We start from the raw sequence: 23,271 nt of genomic DNA, 5'->3' as shown, positions 1-23,271 counted from the left end.
TAAGTTGGAGTTGAGCAAATGCCATATAAGTAATAAGATATTCATTTTCCCACACAAAACATAGTATGGTTGCCCATAACGATCTGAACAAAGAATCAATGCATTAAAAAGTATTTGTACCTGACCTTAAAGTGAGTCATCTTAAATTAATTCAAGTTCATGTACATCTGTGGATGGATATTTGTGTTGTTTTATTTCCTATTAATGCAATTTTTACAGGCTGACTGCATGATGATTGAGTTGTGGTAACATCTATGCGAGAATAAAACCTTACATGCATGTGGGTGTCTATGCAATGAATATTGGTTAGATAATTTGGGAAAGTAGGAATCATTAAAATAATATCTATGCATCATGTAATGCACATACTTGGGATAAAATTCTGCTTTAAGAAACAAACAGAGAAAGCATAGAGTCAACAATTTCTAGATAAACACCATGGGAACTAACACTTAACAAAAAGGGGAAGTGTGCAAATAGGGTTTATAATGACTAGTAAGCAGATGATTGACATGAAATAAGAGGGTTCGGGAAGGGGAAAAAAGGTGAAGCAAAATACGAGGGCAAAGGGAAGAGTTGAGAGAAAGAGAATGAGAAAGAGAGAAAGAGAGGGTAAGATATATGACTGGACACACACACACAAAAAAAAAGAATGCCAGTTTGGGATACATAAGGAAAATAATTAGCACAGTAGGAAAAGTAAAAGCAGTTAGAAAAGAACAAAATATATTATGAACTACATTGTAGAATATGGGAGAGTGAAATACACACAGACATTCTACATGCAACACGAAGGCTGAATCTAGAGAAGAAAGGAAACCTAGGGTATTGAATACATCTTAAAAAAACAACAACCCGAAGCACTCAACTGTCACAGTAAGACATCCAAGCTGTTGCAGATCTAATATTGACAGAGCTGCCACCTTTCTGCCTGTTTTTCATTCAAAGGTCTTTAGCCCTACTACTTAATTAAAACTTGGATACAGTACATGCAGTGTTTACTTACTCAATGCTGATGTGCAAATATTGATAATTAGAGTTAGATAGTAATTATGGGTCAAGGTCCTCTCTATTCTGGTTAATTAAAGACTAATCTAAGCTAAGCTTTTCACCATTGATTTAAACTCAACACAAAGGAAAGGCCAGGAGACATATTATTATATGTGGATACATGACTTTAATACCAAAAGTGCTCCAATCAACCCTCAAGAATGTACAGAAATGCAAACTCACTACACGTTTAAAGATGTCAAGGACATGATGATGAATAATGTTTCTACAACTTACATTTAACTTTAAAATGGCAAAGACAAACAACTTTTACTTTCTAGTCAAATCAAATGTCCTTTCTCTGGGATCAGAATTTCTGTCATTAACAGAGGTAGCCTGTTTGTGTACAAGGTCAATGTTATCTTGAGTTGGTGTTGCTGAGAGGGTTCAAGAACGGACAGGCGAGCTCTCCAGTATCAAGTACTAAAACTGCATCAGTCATAAATGTCTTAAGCACTGACAGGTTGCTGGATGACCATTAAGAAAGAAATTATAATTTGTGGGGGGTATTTATCAAAGATTATTTACTTGTTTATGTTTGGAAGCATCAGGCTTCTCATTTGTTATGTCTATTCTCATAGATGTTTATTCTCGATAATCACATATTAGTTTCTTCCAGGAAGAGGCATATTCTCCATTCAACGTTTAATTTCCTCATCACTGTTTATCACACTACTGCTGTTTCAAAAACATTTACATCCTTTTTTTTTATTTTGGTAATTGCTTACACTTTAACATGGAATATAAGTTTCTGAATTAGCAGTAATAATATCTAATTTAAAAATGTGTTTAAAATTTACATTTTTTTTAAAATATAAAGCAAAGATCATTTGGCAGCATGAAGCAGAATGTACTATCATTATTACTATCAAAACCTGTTTCTCTTCTAGGGCACTATAATGATGTGATAGAAAATAGGACAGATGATATAGAAGTCACACATACTTTCATATAGGACATCAATCTGCCCCTCATGATCCCTACACCTTACAAAATCACTACATCACCGTGACAGTTGTTCCTGCATGTTTCAGTTCAAACGATGTACATGTTCATAATTGTCCTATACACATGCTCAATATTCCATTAGTTTGCAAAGGAAAGTGATATGCTATCACACATGTAAAGAGCAAATTAGTCTGTGAAGCTCCAAGTGTTTATAAACAAGGGGGGGGGGGAGATGAAACTAGAAGATGAAGACAGAAATCATGAAATTATGAATAAGAAAATGGCAACAGAATGTAAATTCTTCAGGCAGATAGGTTAAGTTACCCACAGCTGCCCTTTGCGCCTACATAGCACACACCATACAATACTGAATGACCAAATGATAGTTCTTGAATTACAATGTGAAACTTAACCCTAACTAGGCCGGGGGGGGGGGGCCTGCGAGGCCCCCCCCCTCGACGTTCCGCGCGATGTATCGCAATCGCAAAAAGCTATCGCCGCGACGTTTCATGACTTTTTTCTTTCGAGTCTCCCGCATCTTTTGACACCAAATTTGCGACGCGCAGGTGCGCGGTTCCGAAGTTACGCATAAATATGTACATGCATGTCAGACCAAAAATTGCTCAAAAACGTTAATTCGTGTACAATTTCAATGCAAACTGTGCTTACTGGCAAATTTCATAAAAGCATGATTATTTTGGTGTTTTATTGATTAAAATCAATGAATAACATATTTTCTTGTTCGGAGCGATGTCGCGGACAAATTTCTTCGAAAAAACAATGAAAAACATAAAGTCGAAAAAACAAAGAAATACATAAGAAATTCAAAAAAACAATAAAATACTTAAGAATTTTTTCTGATATCACAATTCTTTTTTATTACATTTGCTAAGGACACTAAAAAGAATATTTACACAAAAAATGCGCCTGTTTTGAGCTTTATTTTGTGATTTATACCAATTAGTCTGATTTTATGCATCATCATGCATAAATTAGCATAATTTAGCATAAACGGAGATTTTTTGAAAAATTAAGTTCCTGGTATTTTAGATTACATCATAGGCAATGTGTGTGCCAATTTTCGTCGCGATCGCGCGGTCGACGGCCGAGATCTGGAGGGGGGGCCTGGGAGGCCCCCCCCCCCCCGGCTCTATCAACTACCTAAATAGCCCGGCCTAGTTAGGGTTAAAGTGCAATGTAATAATTCATGCTTAGACATATATCACCTTAATGGATCTGATTTACATCATAACCTCTGTTGACTATTTAAAGTGCAAATTTGATTACAAGTAAGGAAAACTGAAGTCACAGAAAAGCCTTCTAGGTAAAAGATTATGTTGTCCTACGGATTTAGCACAGAAGATAACTATACAGCTGCTGCATTAATCCCAGTTGAGTTGTGACAACTTTTATCAGCTTGCTATCTTCAGTGTTGTCATGGCAACTCACCATCATCATGGTGATCACCCTCCTGGCCTCCACTCCTCTTCTTGACACTGAAGAGCTCTTCCTTCATGGCCCCAGAAAGCACATCTAAAAAAGAAAAACACAGAAATTAAAGTGTAGGAACAGGTGGCATTGATAAATGTGAACTACTGTGCCTCCATATGTGACCTCGCATACAAAAAACACAAAAAACTGCACAGGTCAATTTCCAAGCAGACCTCAAAACATGCATTTTGGGCTGACAATGTTAATTTCTGAATTTTAGTATTTTCTGAGGGAATGGTCCTTCCTCCACATAGATTTAAAGTTTGGAAGCACAAGACTAAATGAAGGTACTAGATTTTGTTTGTTTGTTTGCTTGTTTGTTTTTGCAGACCCATATTACTTCTATGTGACATTTTCTCCACTGTTCATGCAGGAGGCACATGAAAATGTATTATGATGAACCTAAAAACTCTTCAAAAATAAGAACAGCATTCATTCTTTGCAGTGGTCATGGACACCTAATAAACAAAGTCGTCAAAATAACAAGAGACCCGCGGGTCTAGCGCTCACCTGAGTATCGCAAGTTCACCTTTCACGCAGTCACTAATCTAAATTATTCACAGCTCTACTAAAATTTGACCAGGCATTCTCAAGTAGAAGATGAAAATGTACAATAAAAAAAAAAGGGCCCAAATTTTTTTAAGATTCCTTAATTTGGGGAGATTGGGGCCCCCTGGGGCCCCCTGGGTGGGGCATGGTGCCCATTTTGATAAATTGAGATCCTGACCCCTAGGGATGCTACCTGTCAAGTTTGACAAAAATCCATCATGAGGTTTTCAGGAAGAAGATGAAAATGTACAATTCAGGCCCCCATTCGGACCTTTCTCCCACTCCCAAGAGGGGCACCCCTGGATCTGCTATGAACAAACTTGAAACTACAGTCATTAATGTACTCACTCATAGTATTATCTTTGCTCTATAACTTCTGATTCTAGAGAAGATTTTTAAAGAGTTCTTCATTTTGGGGGGTTTGGGGCCCCCTGGGGGCCCCCTGGGTGGGGCATGGTGCCCATTTTAACAGATTGAGATCCTAACCCCCCTAGGGATGCTACCTGCCAAGTTTGGTGAAAATGGGTCATGGGGTTCTCATGAAGAAGATGAAAATGTACAATTTAGGCCCCATTAGGACCGCTCCCCACCCCCCTCCCCTGGGTCCCAAGGGGGGCACCCCTGATTCTGCCATGAACAAACTTGAAACTACAGTCATCAATGTACTAACTCATAGTATTAACTTAGCTCTATCACTTCTGGTTCTAGAGAAGAAGATTTTTACAGATTCCTTAATTTTGGGGGGTTTGGGGCCCCCCCTGGGGGCCCCCTGGGTGGGGCATGGTGCCCATTTTAAGAAATTGAGTTCCTAACCCCCTAGGGATGCTACCTGCCAAGTTTGATGGAAATCGGTCTTAGGGTTTTCAAGAAGAAGATGAAAATGTAAAAAGTTTATGCACGACGGACGACGCACGACGCACGACGGACGCCGGACGAAGGGCGATCGCAATAGCTCACTTGAGCCTTTGGCTCAGGTGAGCTAAAAAGTGGGACCCATCTTTTAATCGGACCTACTTGTATTAGGGCCAATTTGCCTTGCCTTGTTTTTGGATATCTCAGCCATTTAAAACCGATTTTCATCTAACAAACTTTTAACTCCTCTCAAAATTGTATGCTCTTTAATATTTCATGGTTTCATTTTGCAAAAAAGTTAACCTGAATCCCCATCTCAATGAAAACTATAAAATGCCTTTTAATTCAAGCCTTATGCCATTGCATGACATCTTGTCATCAGATCTTGACCTCAAAGACTGACCTTAAGCTTGCTTGATCCTAAAATGAGACCAGTAAAATGCTCCATCAGTTTGTGATTGTACCAAACTTTGAGTGAAACTCCGTAATTCTTAATCTTTATTCTAAACCTGTTATATATTCAAAATTTGACCATTAATCCTTCATTGCAACTTATATCCTTAACTGTCATATGACATAACTTTGTTTATATGACTCTGCTTCACCAAGGAATATCGTACACTATAATGAAATTTGATTAAAATCTAAAAATTGTTTAATTTAAATTAAAAAAATGTAAAATCATACATTGATTCAGTCACACTTTACATTTGCATCCCATTCTCAATATGCAAACAGTCATTTGGATTCGTAATTTTTTTAGTAGAGAAGACTTAATGTGTTTTGCAGGTTGTTTGGAGGCAAATGAACTTGAACTTGAACTTGAACTTGAACTTTATTTTGTTTCATTTAAAAAACATATAATTTGTACAACGACAAACTGAGGACAGTAAACAAGTACATGAACATGCATACGTAACATAATAACAACTATAAATGAAACATGGAAGCTACAAAAGACCGGAGTCTTGTCAGGGTAGTTCCCAACAGACAGAATAATAGGAAATAATATTGCATTACGATCAAGACATAGGACAGGTGAAAGTATTACAAAAAAAAAAAAACAAAAAAAAACAAAACAAACAAACAAACAGACAAACAAACACAAAAAATATATTATCATTGATGAAATTATAGTGTTTAGTCATATCACCCCTAGAAAACAAAAACCATAAAATTATCTATATAACCATAGTGTATTTCATAATAACAAATCTAACTTTCTAACAAGTGACAATCAAATACAGTTTAACATCGCTCCAAAGTTCCAAGTAAATGATCGGGTTTAAACTTCACCCGAGAACACAGACTACTGACATTTTCAAACTACTGCAGAGTATGACTTTCACTACTAAAAAAGGATTCTTGCCATCTTGGTCAGAGCAATGCAGTGAAAACTTTTGGCCTCTTCTCACCTGTAAAGTACTGGCATCTTGCCCCCTGGAATCCAGCTGGACAGGCACACTGCTCAGGGGCCACACACGTCCCTCCGTTAGCACAGCCCAAGGTACACACAGCTGGATTGACACATGAAAATGTACGTATGTGAATAAGACATGTATACATTGTAAATGTACACATAACTATGATTCAAAGATATGTACAAATTGTGTGTATGTATGTATATATGTATATAATTATGTATGGAAACACCCAGAGGATAAAAGTCTATCAGAAAAGTTAATGTCATATGTCTACCATGCTGAAAACAAATCAAGAGATCCTCACAAGTAATTTTATGAAATTATTCTTCCTTACATCAACATGTAACTGCATTGTCGTCACATCACAAAACAAACTCATGCCACTCTTCTGATTACAACTTCAAATATGGACTTTCCCTGTTTTTTCACAGATAACCAATTACTGTCACTTGAAACCAACTAAAGCTTCACCAGACAATTCAAAATTTGACCTGAATTATTATCCCAAACTGTAAACATCAAAAAATTGTTACAGATCTGGCAGACTAACTGTAAATAAATAATTCAAGGAAATGTGTGGATTCATGTTGTTTCAAAACCTACTACATGTAGGTTTTTGAGACAGGTGTGATATTAATTTTCCTGCTGATAAAATAAAAAAGAAAGGAATTTATGTTGTGCATATGATTAAGAAACACTTTAATGGTCTTTTAAACCTCATACTTACACTTTATATATTTTCTATAAAAACATGGTGAAAGGAAAAAAACAACAAACAAATCTTTATCTTCAGTGGTTCTCCAGATCATGCAGAGGTTTATGCATTCAAGTGAGTGAGCAGACGTACCTTCATCACAGAGGGTTCCCTGGTAACCTGAGCAGCACTCTACAGTTGGGACAATAGTCTCCTTCTGACCAGTCCTGTGCACAGGGGCAAGGGACAATAGATGATAACATTCTTAAATCAAATACAAGCCACTGATTGGATTAACATAACGATCATATGATAACAAAGCATTTTTGGCATGTTTCCCCATGGACAGAACATTTGCTATGCTCTTTGAAGGGAAAATATTTTGTGTGTGAACAAATGGCAAAGAATACCAAATAATAGAAAAACTGAAATAATTATAATTGTGCAATTGATGGAGCACATAATTTTTTTTGTCCATGAAATGCTGAAGAAAAAAAAAGAAAAAAAGACCAGAGCTCCATTAAGCTTAAAGATGCATAGTATTTCAGTCCTTCTATACAGTGAAACCCCGTTATAACGAGGTCCGTGGGACCGGCGATATTACCTCGTTATAACCGGTACCTCGTTATAACCGTACGCATCAAAAACAAAGAAAAACATAAGCATGACGTCATATACCCATCAATGAAACTTAAGAATATATCCTTTGCGTTGTTATTACACAATTATTGAGCGTTATTATTGAGAGAATAAAGGGAAATTATTTGTGAATTAGACGAAGAAATAGGGGCTGAAATGATAAGTTAATTCTTTATTGTAATTCTTGTTTGTTAAGCTTTTTCAAACAAACACCAGCGCAAATATATAGAGGAACATACAGGCCTTGTTTACCGTAACTTGCTAGGTATTTTTACGCTGTTGGTGCCCAGCAGGAATGCGATGTTTTCATGAATCATTTCGGCTGTAATCTTGTACAATGTATGATCGTTGCGCCCAAATGGATAAAAAATACGTTCTTTATTTTCTTCCGAAAATCTCTTCGCGTTTTGTACGACCGTTCTTGAAAAATATGCGACAGGATTGAATGTGGGAGGTTGTCATCCTTTTTACGCAATTCTGTACCTGGTAGACCATTCCGAAAGAAAGAAAAAATCACCATTGTGAAATGCAGTGTTAAAATTGTGATAATGAACAAACCCAGATCTATTCAAACTAATAAATGCGTTTGTTTCTTTTTCTGATTTAGGTTAACATGCGTCATTCAACTTTTTTTACGCTACTGTCACCTGGCGAGATCGCGATGATTTCAAAGTAACATACGTGCGTTGTTTACCGCTAACTTGCGAGGTATTTTACGCTGTTGGTGCCCAGCGGGAATTCGATAATTTCATGAATCATTTGGCTGTAATTTTATACAATGTATGATCGTTGCGCTCGAAGGGATTAAAAATGCGTTCTTTATTTTCTTCCGAAAATCTCTTCGCGTTTTGTACATCCGTTCTTGAACTGTTGAATGCGTTTGTTTCTTTTTCCGAGCACTGATTAAGTAGGTTAACATGCGTTATTCAACTATTTTTACGCTACTGTCACCCGGCGAGATCGCGATGATTTCATTAATTATTTTGGCTTTAATCATAGACACTCATTTTTAAATTATCATTCGTTAAAAGATAATGAACAAATCCAGATATATTCAAACTAAAACATGCGTTTGTTTCTTTTTCTGAACACCGATTAAGTAGCTTAACATGCGTTATTCAACTATATGTACTCTACTGTCACCCGGCGGGATCGCGATGATTTCACTAATTATTTCTGCTTTGATCACACACTCATATTCGAATTATCATTTTATGAAATGATAATGAACAAATCCAGATCTATTCAAACCAATAAATGCGTTTGTTTCTTTTTCTGAACACCGATTAAGTAGGTTAACACGCGTTACTCAACTATTTTAACGCTACTGTCACCCGGCGGGATCTGGGCGATGATTTTATTATTTCGGCATTAATCATCCAAACTCATATTTGCTCAAAACCAGCAAAAGAACTGGAAGTCGGAACTAAAATTGGAAAGGATATAATAATGAGTTGCACACGCATTCCAGTTGTCCATTTTTGGTCACATAATGTCGCTACATGAAAAGTTTTTGAATGCGTTATCTATTTTTTTTTTTTCTCGTTGCGCTGTGGTCTGACCTCATATCACGCACTCGTTTCTCGCGAAAAAGAAAATCGAATGATTATGTTTAATAATTTAGTAGGAACATCGGAAGGTATTCCTGTGTCTTATCGCGTGATTAAGAAGAAAACATGGAAGGAACGGTTCTCTGCAAAACGGGAAAAGACGTGGATAGCGTGAATTCGGTTTTCAATGTTTCATTTGTCGCGTGTTTGAAAGCGGCAATTTGGTCAAGAAATGGAACCTCGTTATATCCGATCAAAATGCTTATGTTTTTCTTTATCATGATTTACCGAAATTGTCCTCGTTATAACCGGAATCTCGTTATAACCGAGCTCGTTATAACCGATTCGTTCTGCCATAGGTTTACACGCAAAGGAAAACGGGACCGACGCGATCACCTCGTTATAAGCGGTTCCTCGTTATAACCGAACTCGTTATAACGGGGTTTCACTGTATATTCTTTTTACATTTACCTACATCTACTCTATGATAATCCCAATTGAGTGTTCACTTCTACAAACATAGTTTATTACAGAAGAAAAGAAAAATATAATAATGAAAATCAAAAATGTTATAAAATGAACAAATATGTTATTATTTCCAATTTATGGGCATCTCCAAAGAGTCAGGGCCCTGCAACATAAAGTGACCTGTAAGTCATCCTTTAATACTTCATTCCAGCTACTGTATCACCATATATTTCGCGAGTCTAAATTTTCGCGAATCTGGAATTTGTGAATGGCTAAATTCGCGATTTAGCCATTTCGTCGAGTCCTGTACTGAACGGAGAAGTGTTCATGCGTACGTCACATTCACATCGGGATCGGAGTCAATATCTTTCGCGTGTCTTTAATTTCGCGAATAGCTCCTGACTTGGGAAATTCGCGAAAATAAAAACCTCGCGAAATATGCGGCGTATACAGTTTTAATTTGGGAAGTGGCAATTGATCAACAGATTTCCATGTAAAGACTTCAGACACATTTTAATGATCTCTTCTCAAAACATCTAGTATTGGGGAGAGGGGATGTGCTGGATAAAGCTTACCGCATGACTGGACAGAGGGTCACCCCATCCACTTCATATGGGGTTGTGTCTTTGTCCAGGATCCAGCCCTCGGATTTGACCTTTGGGTCACGAAGGTCACTACAGGGTAGGAGGCTGCGCTCGGTCACTTCCTGCTGGACCTTCTTGGAGCCTTCACAGAATCGTGACCTGAACAAATATAGAACCCAATAAGATTACCGTACCAGTTATTCTAGACAGGACTCACTGGATGTCATGGGCCACAGGGAAGATATTTTTGGTTGTTGTTTTTTTCTTCTTCTTCTGACAGTCAGACGAGACAGTCAACTGTTAGTAATAAAATTTCAATAAAGTTCACTACTCTCTGCTACTGTTTGCAAACAGCTTTAGTCAAGTGATTGATTGTTTTAGACAAAGTCTTCCTTGTGTAGAAGAATGAATGATAACAAGCAGAAATTGAGGAGCACATACCTTTACCTTAATGTTCAATATGAAACATGTGAAGCCCTTGACTTTCAGCTCTTACAGACAATTCTTGATAGCTGGATTACATTCATACTTCCAAGAGGTCTAGGTGCTACAAGCAGTGTACCAATTTGACAGCTAATAATATGAAGAACTGTACTGTGTAAGCTGTTATTTTTGCGTACAGATATTTTCACAAATGAGGTCACAGACATTTTCATGTGATGTTTTTGCAAATTGACGATGAGGCTTGTAAGTGCACTATTAACTGAGCACATAGCGACATTTTCGCATGTTGTTAAATTTGTCGTCCAACAGTGATTCGCGAAGTTTGCAAAAATTATACTCTCGAGAAAGAAACAGCTTATACAGTATTTTAAATACCATAGTTACTGATATTTTGCTTGATTCAGTGAGAACTGCATTGAACTGTGGAAATCACAAAATCAAAGTCATCCAAGAACAGACACTTACTCTGCCTGAGCTTGTGGATGACATCCTCCGAGTACCAGCATGGCAAAGGCCACTGGTACACACCACTGCAGGAAGGACATTCTTCCAGTAGACTCGTCCCTGGCACCTGCGACTTTTCTCTTCTAACAGATCTCATACAGTTTCTGGCAGTATCTGTCTCCAATATACTCGGTGAAATACTTGCTCACAATGACCACAGGAACTCCTCTTGTATGTGGAGTTATCTTAACAAATGATTGCAAGTTGCTCCCGTACTGCTCTTTTATTATCCAAAGAGTTGAATAATATCTCCAATTTGTGCCATTGTTCAAGCCGGATGTCCAAAACATTATTTACACACAAATTAATTAACTTTGCCCTTTTCTTCATGTTCTGAATTTAATCAATTTTCAAGGCTCTTGAGAACTCTTAATTAGACTGACAGATTGCTGAGTGGTGACAGCTGTAGACAGTACTTGGTTTAAAGAAGTTTTGTGCAAAATTGTAATCACTGCTGGTTGTGCTTTTGTAATGCGACATATGGTATGATGTCAACTGTGACATTTCAGAAGCTGACTCTCAAAAGTTTGGTTAAAACATGAAAACAATGGGGTGTCAATATAAATGTTAAACTTATATCACAAGATTATATGATGCAGCAAATTGCATTAAATCAATGACATAATATTTCTGCACTTTTTCTTTCCTGATGACCACTAACTCCACACAGGTCATGTAACTACAAACTTCCAGTAATTTGCATAGCAAATATCAATTATTTCATATTTTCATAATCAGTTATTTAGTGCAATTCATATTCATGACAACCTATCATTACCATCATTCTTTGAATATTCTTTTTGTGCACTGTTTAATTAACTTGGTGGTTTGTCAGTAAGCTTATTTAATCAGAGTAATTTGGGGTTACAACTGCAATATTAGTACGCATCATTTCCCACATTAGAAAACTTTTAGGGCCTATGTCATTTCCTATTTCATCCTCTTGTAATAATTCAGCATTGAAAGAAGAATAACTTTACATATAAGGGTATACAAAATGGCACATACGGTGATGTAATTTTCAGTCAATGTCTTGATATCCATATTCTGAACAAATATATCTATTTCAAAATTTTACACAGGATTCACCTTAGAAAGCCTCCTGGCAGGAGAGTGATGATGACATCATACTTCATAATCAATTCTGATATATACTTTTGTCACAGTTTGCTACATAATCACTTTACTGCTTATGTTTTTATGGTCTAAGTTCATATGATCACATCATCTTATTTGAAAGATGCTCAAAGGATAATAACATGCATTCTATAAGTCCTTATGTATTTCTCTTATAACAGCCACTCCCTAGCAACTAGCTTTAACTTGTACAAAGAGTCTTTATACATTGTAGTGTGATACCCAGACAGAATGTTTAAATTCTATAATGTCAGTCTCAAAACGTGTGCAAAATATCACGTTATACCAGCAAAATATAAAATTCTGCAAGCAGGCTAATTTATTGTGAAAAATTCTGCAGCCTTGTTCATTCATTTTTGTTCCATGATGATAGAGTTTAATAAGCACTAATCACTTGGACATTATTTCTTGAAAATAAACTGCCATACTCAAAAGGAAACAACAAAACCAAAGGATTTTCAGACAGATGCCATTGCAAATGAAGAAGCACAAGTCATCTTTCTGATGACTTCATGAACTTGGCAATGAAGAATCCTATTGTGTCATTATCACATGACACACTGTCCACACATGATTCTGTTATGCTAGAGGAGGGCCAGAAGCGCTGGACTTTGTGTTGGTCATCCTGGCTCAAATCAGCAATGGGAAGGCCATGACCTCCTATATGAGGCTCCTGTTTGGACAGACAGAGTAAGGAAAACTTGTGAACACACACGCAAAGCTTTTACATGCAACATAACACCATTCATAATCCAAGCAACAATCTATGATTGTACATCAGCAATATCTATGTACACAAATAGAGATATAACAATAATAAAGGCCTCACTTGTCTATGTACGGTCATGTATTTGAAGACAAAAGTAGTCATAACTTACATGAGTGCAAAAGTGGTATTGATTTTAATTGGCTGTTTAAATATTATAGTTGTAATATTGCTATTGATCAGCTGTGGTACTTCATGAGCAACCTCATCTGTCACCTGAAACATCACCTTTACTCATGCTCTCCTAAAATAATAGCATCATCTTCAAAAGGCATTGATCCCGTGAGCAAAATGTATACATCAGCATCCTTATGACTCACTGTGCAAACATATCATCAAGGGGCATTCACATTTCTACAGCCACTAGGAATTGTATTAGTATATACATTTGCTTATGAGGGGCTGCTTAGTCTAAACTCAAAATCTGATTTAAAGAAGGCCTAGAAGCATTCATAACAAACTCAAGACAGACATAACACCTGTGCCAGGAGGCATATCTAAGATAAATTACAACAAAGCATTTCCTTGCAATTTTTTCCATGCTCAACTCCCGCCAACACAATAAGCCGATATCCATGCCAAATGTTCGTAACAATCAGCAGCCAATAGCCGCACTGCAATGTGACATTGCAAGACATTATATACACACAATGAATTGACACAAGACATCTGTGACTGTATATGTGAACAATTCAACCTAAAATTACATGAAAGAATAAAAATGATACAAAAAACTGGCACTACATATATCTCTCTGATTTTTTATTTTCTGGGGTCAAATGGGTGCAAATATTTTTGCTTTGTGAGCTCAGTAAATTTATTGGCCAGTTTTCTGCGGAGATTTATCAAACCAATAAAAGTGAGAAAACTTGAGATGGGCCATTTTTACAAACAGTGGAATTCTGATGAGGAGTTTTAAAGAAGTTTTTTCTTGGATTTTTCCCATGCAACACAAATTAAAAGAGAAAACTCAATAGCCATCTTGTAAATTACCATTTCCTATATGGTACTCATGTGATCTGTGCTACAAATTTGGTAGTACAATATCTCTTGAGGTCTTATTCACACAATATATGACATGTCTGAGAATATTGCAAGACTGAAAGGAGAAAATACGGGAGGGGTGTGGAGGGGAATTTGAATTAAAAAACAAAGCAAAACAGAACAATAACTCTTCAACACAGATACTCTGCTCACCGGCAAAACTAGTCTCATTTCAGGATGATTCTTCAATGCCCATGCCACCAAACCTTCATTCTCTTCCAAAGTGATCGTGCAGGTGCTGTATACCAGGGTTCCTCCATCTTTGAGAAGCTGCACAGCCTAGGAGCATTAACACACTTTCAATATTATTTGCCAAGGGTGAATATCCCATTGATTCAGAAACACGGCTTCACTAAGTTTTCAAACACCTGATGTAATAGTAATCATTTGATATAACTTTTTTTTCCACTTTTTTTTTGTACAAACAATTCTTGGTGCAGCTCTGCCATGTGTAATGGGGATGCTTGAAACGAAGCATGTAATATCATGTACTAGTATTAGATCATATTTCATCTCTTCATGTCTTTAGAATGCTATCCTTGCATGGTCATCAACATCATCACAATCTAATCTGTCATCTATTGTAGTGATTTGCCTACATGATCTTAACATTATTTCAGCTATCTACCATACAATACAGAGGTTAAAGAATAACTGTGTTCACAATACAAGCTTACGTCCACTTACCATTTTATTCTGATGAATCCTTCTTGCAGAGCGAGCAAAAAAGATTTTGAGAACAAAAAAAAAACAACAACAAGTTCCCCAATCACAGAAATCCCTAATGCCAAAAGTGTCTTCCTATTTGAGGACAATTTTTGAAAAAGTCATAAAGTTATTAAAAGTAATGAATTCTTGCCTCAAGCTTTTCTTTAAGTGTAACTGATTAACAAATTGCCCTACATAAACATAAAATATGCCATGATTATTTAGTGTTCTAGTAGCACCAATGATAAAAAATGAGGCCTGTCTAGTAATCAGGTGATCGTTGGTTCAAGGCCAACTTGAGTATGTATGCCCATGATTTTTTATCATGGCTACTACTAAACCACTGAATAATTGGTGCCCAATTTAATTGATTTAGGGCAATTTGTCAATCAAATACAAATCAGAAACTTTTCGTAATCAAAGTGTCTCTATGCACTTACTGTGCTGAATAGTTGTCGTTGGTAGGAAGGATAAGATTTCAGCTCCTTCAGGCTCATTTTGTTATAGACTTGAGGGCGCTGTCCAAGTCCACTGCAGGGGGCATCCAGCAAGATTCTATCAAAGGTCATGGGAGGGAACGGGGGCTGCCAGATGTCTGGAAGGACAAATGAGAATGGCAAAAAAAAAAAGGATGTGTCTTTCAATTTTTAACTGTGTACAAAATCAACAGAACAATTTTGAGCTTCATGCCGCCTATAGGATAAGTTCCATATCAGTTTAGAATTCTTAGTGACACCACAACACATTATGAATACTTTTTAGCCAAGTACTTTAAAGGGTTTGCACTCAACACAAAAGAAACTTTTACTTTTCAGAAGAATTTACGATCATTTCAAATGAGTGTTAACAAAAAACTAATCTATCAAATGATGCATACATCAAGTGCAAAGTGGTAAATGACAGAAAGGAAGACTTGGCATGTTACACAAATTGAACTTTGGAATTTGTTTGCTATATTTTGACATTTTTCCCTCCATTAACAACCTCTCAATCTTTAATCCTGTTTCATGATTTTATCTTAAATGTCTTGTTTTAGACAGTTTTGGGTATTCTCTGATCTGCCATACAGTATTAAGCCTGAGTTGTTGTTCAGACTCAAAAAGTCCTTTGTATTTCTTACCCTCCACTGCTGTAGAAACCACACTGTTAGCTGATGCCTTGGCAGCCTTTCTTCCATCAAAGCAAAAAGCCTTGATACATGTCAGACCCAGGCTGTTTGCATTCTCCTCGATTTTGCTGATTTTGGCCGAGGCCTTGTCAAGGGCTACCACAGTTCCCTCATCTTTCATGAGGGTTGCTATATGAGTCGTCTTGCCACCTGAGGAAAGAGAAATACCACCACAGACCTTTTACAAATTAGCTACAGTGATTTTCTGTGAGTGCAGCAAAAGGAATGGAAATCTTATGCAAACAAAACATGAGTTCTTCACACGTGCATAAAGTCCATGGCAAAATGGACTTCCCATTTCTTAACCAATCAGAAGTGGAATTCCAGATTTTCTGACAAGGAAAAGGCCTACAGTATTTTTTTGAAACAGAGAACCACTGTCCTTAATAAATACACATGGACATCATAGTAGAAGAAATAACATCAGCTCACATGAATGGACATTAACCCATTAAGGATGAGTCCAGAGAATACTCGAGCAGGTGTCTATGGGAAATGTGTGTTGTAGCAAATCAGTCCATCCTCAACGGGTTAAGATCCCGTCACCAGGAAAATGTTGAATGTTTCAAAAGACACAAGGGCCTGAAGCTTTGTGGAAACATGCATTCCTAAATGTGAGAACCATTTCCATTTTGCTTCACTTATTCTACTTTTTACCTCCGCCAAGGGAGGAGGTTATGTGTTCGTTACCGTTGGTTTGTTTGTTCGTTCGTTCGTTCGTTAGTTAGTTAGTTAGTTTGTTAGTTAGTTAGTTTGTCCGTGTGCAAAATAACTCAAAAAGTAGTTAACGGATTGGGATGAAACTTGCAGGAAAGGTTGAGAATGACACAAGTAACAAACGATTAACTTTTGGTAGTGATCCGAGAATTTTGGGGGAATTTATGAAGGATTTTTGATATTTTGGCAGGTAGGGTCAATGAACTTGGGAGTTCAGGCTGCGCGTATTTGAGGTTTGCCTGCGCGCACTAAAGTGCGTGCTCTAGTTTCTGCTGGGGTGAGGCGCGCCGTGCAGCTGAGGGGTTTATGACGTAAAAAAGGCTTCTATACTGGGAAATCAGGCGACTTTCAGCACACAATGCTATAAGTACGTATGGGTGAAAATCACTGATATCTCTATGAAAGAACAAGACCAGTGGTGAAAATGATTTGCATGCTTGGCGGAGGTCTGCGCTCTCAGAGTGCTTCTCAAGTTCTAATTTACTTTCCATTCAATAATTCTGTCATTCTTTACTTTTCATGATTTGATGGAAATCCAGCCAATGTTTTGGTTCAGTGCTGGGGTGTGGGCAAAAGCAGAAGACACATCAAATCCACAACTTGGTTGTAGAGGCACAAAAATGCAAAAATACAGTTCTAAGTACTTAACAAAATGACAGTTCCCAATCTTTGGGTGTTTGATGGGTGAAAAAAGATGAATATTTCAGTAGCAGACCTTGCTGTGGAAATCAATTATGTACAGAAAATATTGCACTTGGAGAGTAGATATTCCAACATCATCAGCAGCAAATACTTATCAACACATGCATTACATTCATATCCTTGAACACATAATAAACATGATGATATCATGTTGAGATGCTCATATCTGCTTGACACCATACCTGGGGCAGCACACATATCCAGGACAGCTTCACCAGGCCTAGGGGAGAGAACATGGCCAGCCACTATGGAGGGCAGGTTCTGCAGAAAGATCTGGCCTGGGAGAACTCCATTCAGGCCGGGGCAGTCAAAAACAGGCTCAGACATCACTACTGCTGTTCCACTATTAACACATACGTAGGGAGGAAAGATGAATGCAGAGGTCAAGGGTCAGAGGTCATCTTGCCAATGTATTGTCTCTTTTGTTTTTATCAGAAAAGGACTGTAGACTTTTCATATATTTCTGTGGCTTCAAAAGCATGTTCAGTTTCATCATAGTTTACAGTACAATTTACAAGGTAAGCCATTTGGACATAATATTACAATAAAACAACCCCTAAAAATGGTCAAGATTGCTGGTCAACAACACATCTGGCTTTTAAGTATAATGAGTAAATTTGCAAAACTAACTATCTGTGGAGTAGTGTACAAACCTAGGTATTGCTGGAGTAGTGTACAAACCTAGGTGTTGCTGTTGCCACAAAGATATCATGCCTGCTCATCACTGCAGTGCCATTGCCCAGGAACATCCTGTCTCCGTCAAATCTGGTGGTCAGTCCACGGCGACACAGTCCCTTGACATCTGAGTACACAGCCACTTTGTCTCCCCTGTTCATTGCTAAATTCAGACAAGAGAGAACAAATAGGGGATCATTGAAGATGGAAGGAACTTTAGCCATTCAAAACATTAGACACTCTCCAGCACAATGTTCATACATGACACCATTGGCACACCCTATAAAAGAAAGAATTACAGGGCACCATCTCAGGGTAAAAGCATGCAATGAACTCATACATATAATGCACTTTTATGTTGTATGTTGTAGCTACGAGAAAACATTGCACAATACTTGTCATTTGTGCTACTCCTAAACAATTTGCTCTCTCTTGGTCTTCACAGCCCCAACTACCCCCCCCCCCAAAAAAAAAAACCAACAACAACAACAAAAACAACAAACAAACAAACAAATAAAAACAAACAAAAATGAGTCTCTAAAGCTTTTACATACTGTAAAAGTGGATAATTTTGCGTATTTTTTTTTTATTTTGCACTCGGCTGGGTAAGATGAATTTCGCATGTTTTTAATTCCCCAGAATCAGGACATTAATTACTGGAACATATGGGTTGCAAAAATATTTGCGTGCTTATATTTTCATGCTAGCTTCTGGTTGCGTAAAATGTGCAAAAAATTTCCGCTTTTACAGTATAAGATTTTTATAATCCAGTTAATTTTTGCCATATCTTTGGAAGGAAAGGGCATGTTGTAATGCATTATTTCTCAACAAACCTACAAAAATTTCACGTTATTCAGCATGCTGGATTCTTTGCTTTGTATAAATACAGACAAGCTAGTGTCTGTATCACTTCAATCCACTGTATATAACACAGGTTTGTACTTCAACGTACCCACTGGAGCTGCCATGACTCCGGGCGCAAATATCTCTGCCCCTCTGAGCACTGCCATGCCACACAACAGGTCAACAATGACTTCCTTGTCCACTGGGACTACCTCTGAATTGTCTCGACATACACTCGGTATTATCAGAACATCAGGCAGGAGAGGGTGAGGAATAATCTTGGGAACAGGACAATCTTTCTGCTCATATTGCTGCAAATGTAAATTTCAAGAAAAACAAAAAAAAGTCATTATAATGTTGTAGTCATTGTCACTAGGAAATTACTGCATTCAAATCTCCAGTTCATATCCTCATTATTAACCCAATGTTACAATTTATCCATTACTCTCTAACAGTCAACAATCATCGAGGAGCTGTGTGTTTATAGTAAACACTGAAGCTTAAATTAAAGATTGTAACAAGCATGCGGAGCTTTAAAATGATGTCAAAATGCACAGTGCATTATGTCATTGTAAAACACAAAAGCCCCCAGTAAAGAACAGCATGACACAGTCACTCTCACTGCTAGAAACCAATGACCATGACAGGGAACATGCTTACCTTGTCAAGGCACTTTTGAAGATTCCGTTGAACATCTTCTCTGCGGTGACGCAGATCATTAACCCGGAGTACAGTGAAGGCTGGAGGAATGCCGAGAGTCTGGAGAAGGCTGTTGAACACAGACCCAGTGTTGCTGACATCCTGGCCTGCTACTCCATCACTGCCAGTAGGCTGAAGAGAGAGAGAGAGAGAGACACACACACACACACACACATGTTGATAATGTGGGAGTGTGGAATGGGGAAGACATGGAAAGAACAGGAAAGAAGGGATAGGGAGGAGTTAGAGAACACAATGTACTGCTTCCCCTTGCCTAATGGCTTGATTTGCAATGACATGTTGGAAAACAAGACCAATATTACACTAGAATATTTGTGTATGGCGACAGTTCACAGATATGTACTTGACTACTAAAAAAAAATGTGACGGGCACTAATGTCACGGCGGAAATAGCTGGTACGTGTTGATGGATCTTTGGAGCCAATGTATTATTGCTTTCAGGAAGTATCATTTCCAACTTGACTTCACAATTGTACGTATCATATGTAGCATACTTTGAAGTTACTCGAAGAGAAATAACCTCTGCCATTTTGAATACACAGAAATGCACATGATAAGTTAAAACATCTTGTACTTCTATCAAAGGGTCATTACAACCAGCAGTTCTTTGATAAACCTCGACAGTTTGGAATATGCTTTGAACAGCTTCTCAGTTGGCCTGAAAACTGTGTCAAGCAAACTGGAAAAAGCCAACCAACAGCAAAGTCAAACACACATATATGCATGCAAACATATGTTTGGGTTGGTGCGTGTGTGTATGTATGTTCATGTGTGTTTAGAAACTGCATTTCTCAACTGATTTTTTTTTTTTCAAGTTGCCTTTATCATCTTTACATTGATTAGTAGCTCCTGGTTACTTGAAAGATACCAAGCACTCATATTTACATAAAATTGGATAAATTCAGTTTCAGATTGTGTCGCAGTCGGCAGCATACACCATATAGCTGTTTTAAGCCATGGCATGCAAGTCACCTTCAATAACAATGCTTCTCGATACTGTTCAAGCTGCTATTTTCCCATACAGATATAATCGCGAATGAGGAGACCATAGGCATTTTCACGAGATGTTGTTTTCGCGAATTGACACAAAGCTGTCGTAAGGGCACGATTACACCAGGGCATGGGTGACATTTTTGTGTGTTGTTAAATTTGCGGTCCAACAATGATTCACGAAATTTGTGAAAATTGAACCTCATGAAAATAATAGCTTATAAATACAGTAACCGATTCGGTAAACATTTATGCAAGTGACTGAAAATAAGCTTTCAAATATTTACATGTACTCCAATTTGGCTGCAATTTGGATATAGAATTTGAGATATAACACTTTTACCTGGATCTGAAAGTACATTCTAAAGCGTCATAAACTGGCGAAATGAATTAGATGTTCTAGGTCCCCAAATACGAACGAGATAGCCAACACATTTAGACACCTGGTAGTATCTACATCACATAAACCTGTATAATGCGTGACAAATAGATTCTAGTCTAACGTTAGAATATAGGGTAAGTGTTGCAGTTAGCGGCCGTCCGGCGGTTTGCGGCCACTACAGCATATTTGGTTATATAACACTGAACACAGCCACACACTTTATACATGTATACCACACATTCACTAACACACTATCATTCTACAAAATCCAACTGATAACATGGAAAAAATCTCCAACAAAAGTGAAATTTTCTCACTTAAATGATGACATCTCGCATCAAAAACTTCATTTTCGGTACTTCTTAACATCACAGTTAAGGGTTAAAGGTCTAAGAAACTGGATATTTTGTCGTTTTCCCGATGTTTGCGGATTTTGAATACATGTCCTCACGTAGAAATAGAACTTTCGAGAGCCGATGTGGGCCACCATTTTTTTCCGGAAGTGGATGTTACGACCGAAAAAATAGGAAAAACATGAGAAAGACAACAATAACACCGCCATGCCTGTTCGGGTCAGTGCAAGCGCACGAGCCCTTTTCACGTGCTTTCGCAATGGGACTTGGCGCTTACGCAACATTCGCGAGCCAACATGAGGCGTTCAGCAGAAGATCGCGGAGCACGCGCGTAACGCATAGGAATTGTACATTGGGCCGCAAACCAGACTACCACGGTCGCAAACCAGCGGACGCTCTGCCGGATCGCAGCCGTGGTCTTTTTTTACCATCGCGATGGACATTGGTCTTGCGATTTTTACAATATTGTAAACTGGTTAGTGGTCAACCGCTATGATATAACCTGGGTTAAAGCAATTAGCAAGTTTGCGTTTCAGAGTGGAAAAACCCTTATGCGTCCGCAAACCGCCACTTTTACTCTAGATCTATATAGTTCTAAAGGACTCAGGTTTTTGTTTGCTTGTTCATTTTCCATCTGAGAAGATGGCTGGATAGCCCATATTCAGCTACGTTAAAGGGAATGTACAGTACTGGTTGAGGTGGGGATTCATGTTTTGAACATTCCTAAGGGTGAGATAATGAAAAGCCTCTTATGAAATATGAAAGAGCATGTAATTTTAAGAAGGATTAAACATTTATTTGATGAAAATTGGTTTTCAAATGGCTGAGATATCCAAAAAAGTGCTAATAATAAAAGGCGACATGCCACAACTTTATTAGGATCTCTTTGTTTCACATTGTTTTTGGATATCTCAGCCATTTCGAAACCGATTTTCATCGAATAAACTTTTGATACCCCTTAGAACAGCATGCTCTTTGACATCTCATACAGTGTAGAGTGGTTTCTGAATATCTCGCAAAAGCTAACGTTAAATCCTCACCTCGACCAGAACTGTACGTATACCCTTTAAGCTGGTCTTCCATGGAGTCCAGTTGGATGTGAGGTGGGGACCACTTCACCGGGTTAAACACCCTGCTATTTGCGATGAATGAATGAAGCGGGATCTGTTAACGTGCATGAGTTGTTACTCTCTCATACACGGGACCTCCATTTTATGTCCTATCCGAGGGACAGAGTGTTTTGCCTCTTGCTAGAGGGGATGGTATGCTTACACACAACATTGCTCAGTCCAGACTTGGGTTCGAACCCGGGCCGCGTGATCGCGAGGCAGACGCGCTACCGACTGAGCCAACTCACTCACCGCCCTTTAACCGTTAGAACTTTTCATTTTATTTAAGCGTTAGAACTCTAACTGGTTAGATCCCCGAGTCTCATTAAATTAAACAGTGTTGTGTGTAATCACAGCCTTTCAATTCCATGCCCATGCAGATGGTATCCCCATCATGCTACATCAAGTACATGTAACTGTTACTGGGACTTCATAAATATTTCCCGCTCTAACTCTAGCTCTAGTGAGTTTAATAGCAGCCTAACATAAGCTTATTAAACAAAGTGTTAATGCATGTGCAGCTGGAATTTCTAGAACACAACAAATATGTTAACGAATGGGACTGGCTTGTACAAGTTGTAGCATCGACAGACAGAACACCAAAGATGTCACTTGTCAGTCTTGATCTATAACATGATTCTGGATAAACATCAACATTATTTTTTACCTTGTTTTCAAGCGTTCCCCTGAGATGATTACCAATATCATGCTTAAATTCGGTCTTCCGACCAAAACTCGCTCGGTAGTTCATGGTGCGATG

General features: G+C 37.9%; 2 protein-coding genes across 2 annotated transcripts; both read right to left on the bottom strand.

Annotated features, from left to right (window-relative positions):
• Positions 1–3,092: 3,092 nt before the first annotated feature.
• Positions 3,093–11,238, bottom strand: LOC140243461 (hedgehog-interacting protein-like). Its single transcript, XM_072323137.1, has 5 exons — positions 11,159–11,238; positions 10,241–10,408; positions 7,162–7,235; positions 6,306–6,407; positions 3,093–3,531 (listed from the first exon to the last, which is right to left on the bottom strand). The coding sequence occupies exons 1-5, from the start codon at positions 11,236–11,238 to the stop codon at positions 3,434–3,436; spliced, it is 522 nt and encodes a 173-aa protein (XP_072179238.1). The 3' UTR covers positions 3,093–3,433.
• Positions 11,239–12,827: 1,589 nt separating this feature from the next.
• LOC140243460 (tRNA (cytosine(72)-C(5))-methyltransferase NSUN6-like) lies at positions 12,828–21,833 on the bottom strand. Its single transcript, XM_072323136.1, has 9 exons — positions 21,768–21,833; positions 19,618–19,788; positions 19,067–19,268; positions 18,121–18,277; positions 17,622–17,782; positions 15,973–16,170; positions 15,293–15,447; positions 14,298–14,423; positions 12,828–13,007 (listed from the first exon to the last, which is right to left on the bottom strand). The coding sequence occupies exons 1-9, from the start codon at positions 21,831–21,833 to the stop codon at positions 12,828–12,830; spliced, it is 1,416 nt and encodes a 471-aa protein (XP_072179237.1).
• Between the last annotated feature and the right edge of the window lie 1,438 nt (positions 21,834–23,271).

Source organism: Diadema setosum, chromosome 20, assembly GCF_964275005.1.
Source record: "Diadema setosum chromosome 20, eeDiaSeto1, whole genome shotgun sequence".
NCBI lineage: Eukaryota > Metazoa > Echinodermata > Echinoidea > Diadematoida > Diadematidae > Diadema > Diadema setosum.
Note: the sequence above shows the minus strand (reverse complement) of the source record. Positions and strands in the feature narration are given on the sequence as shown.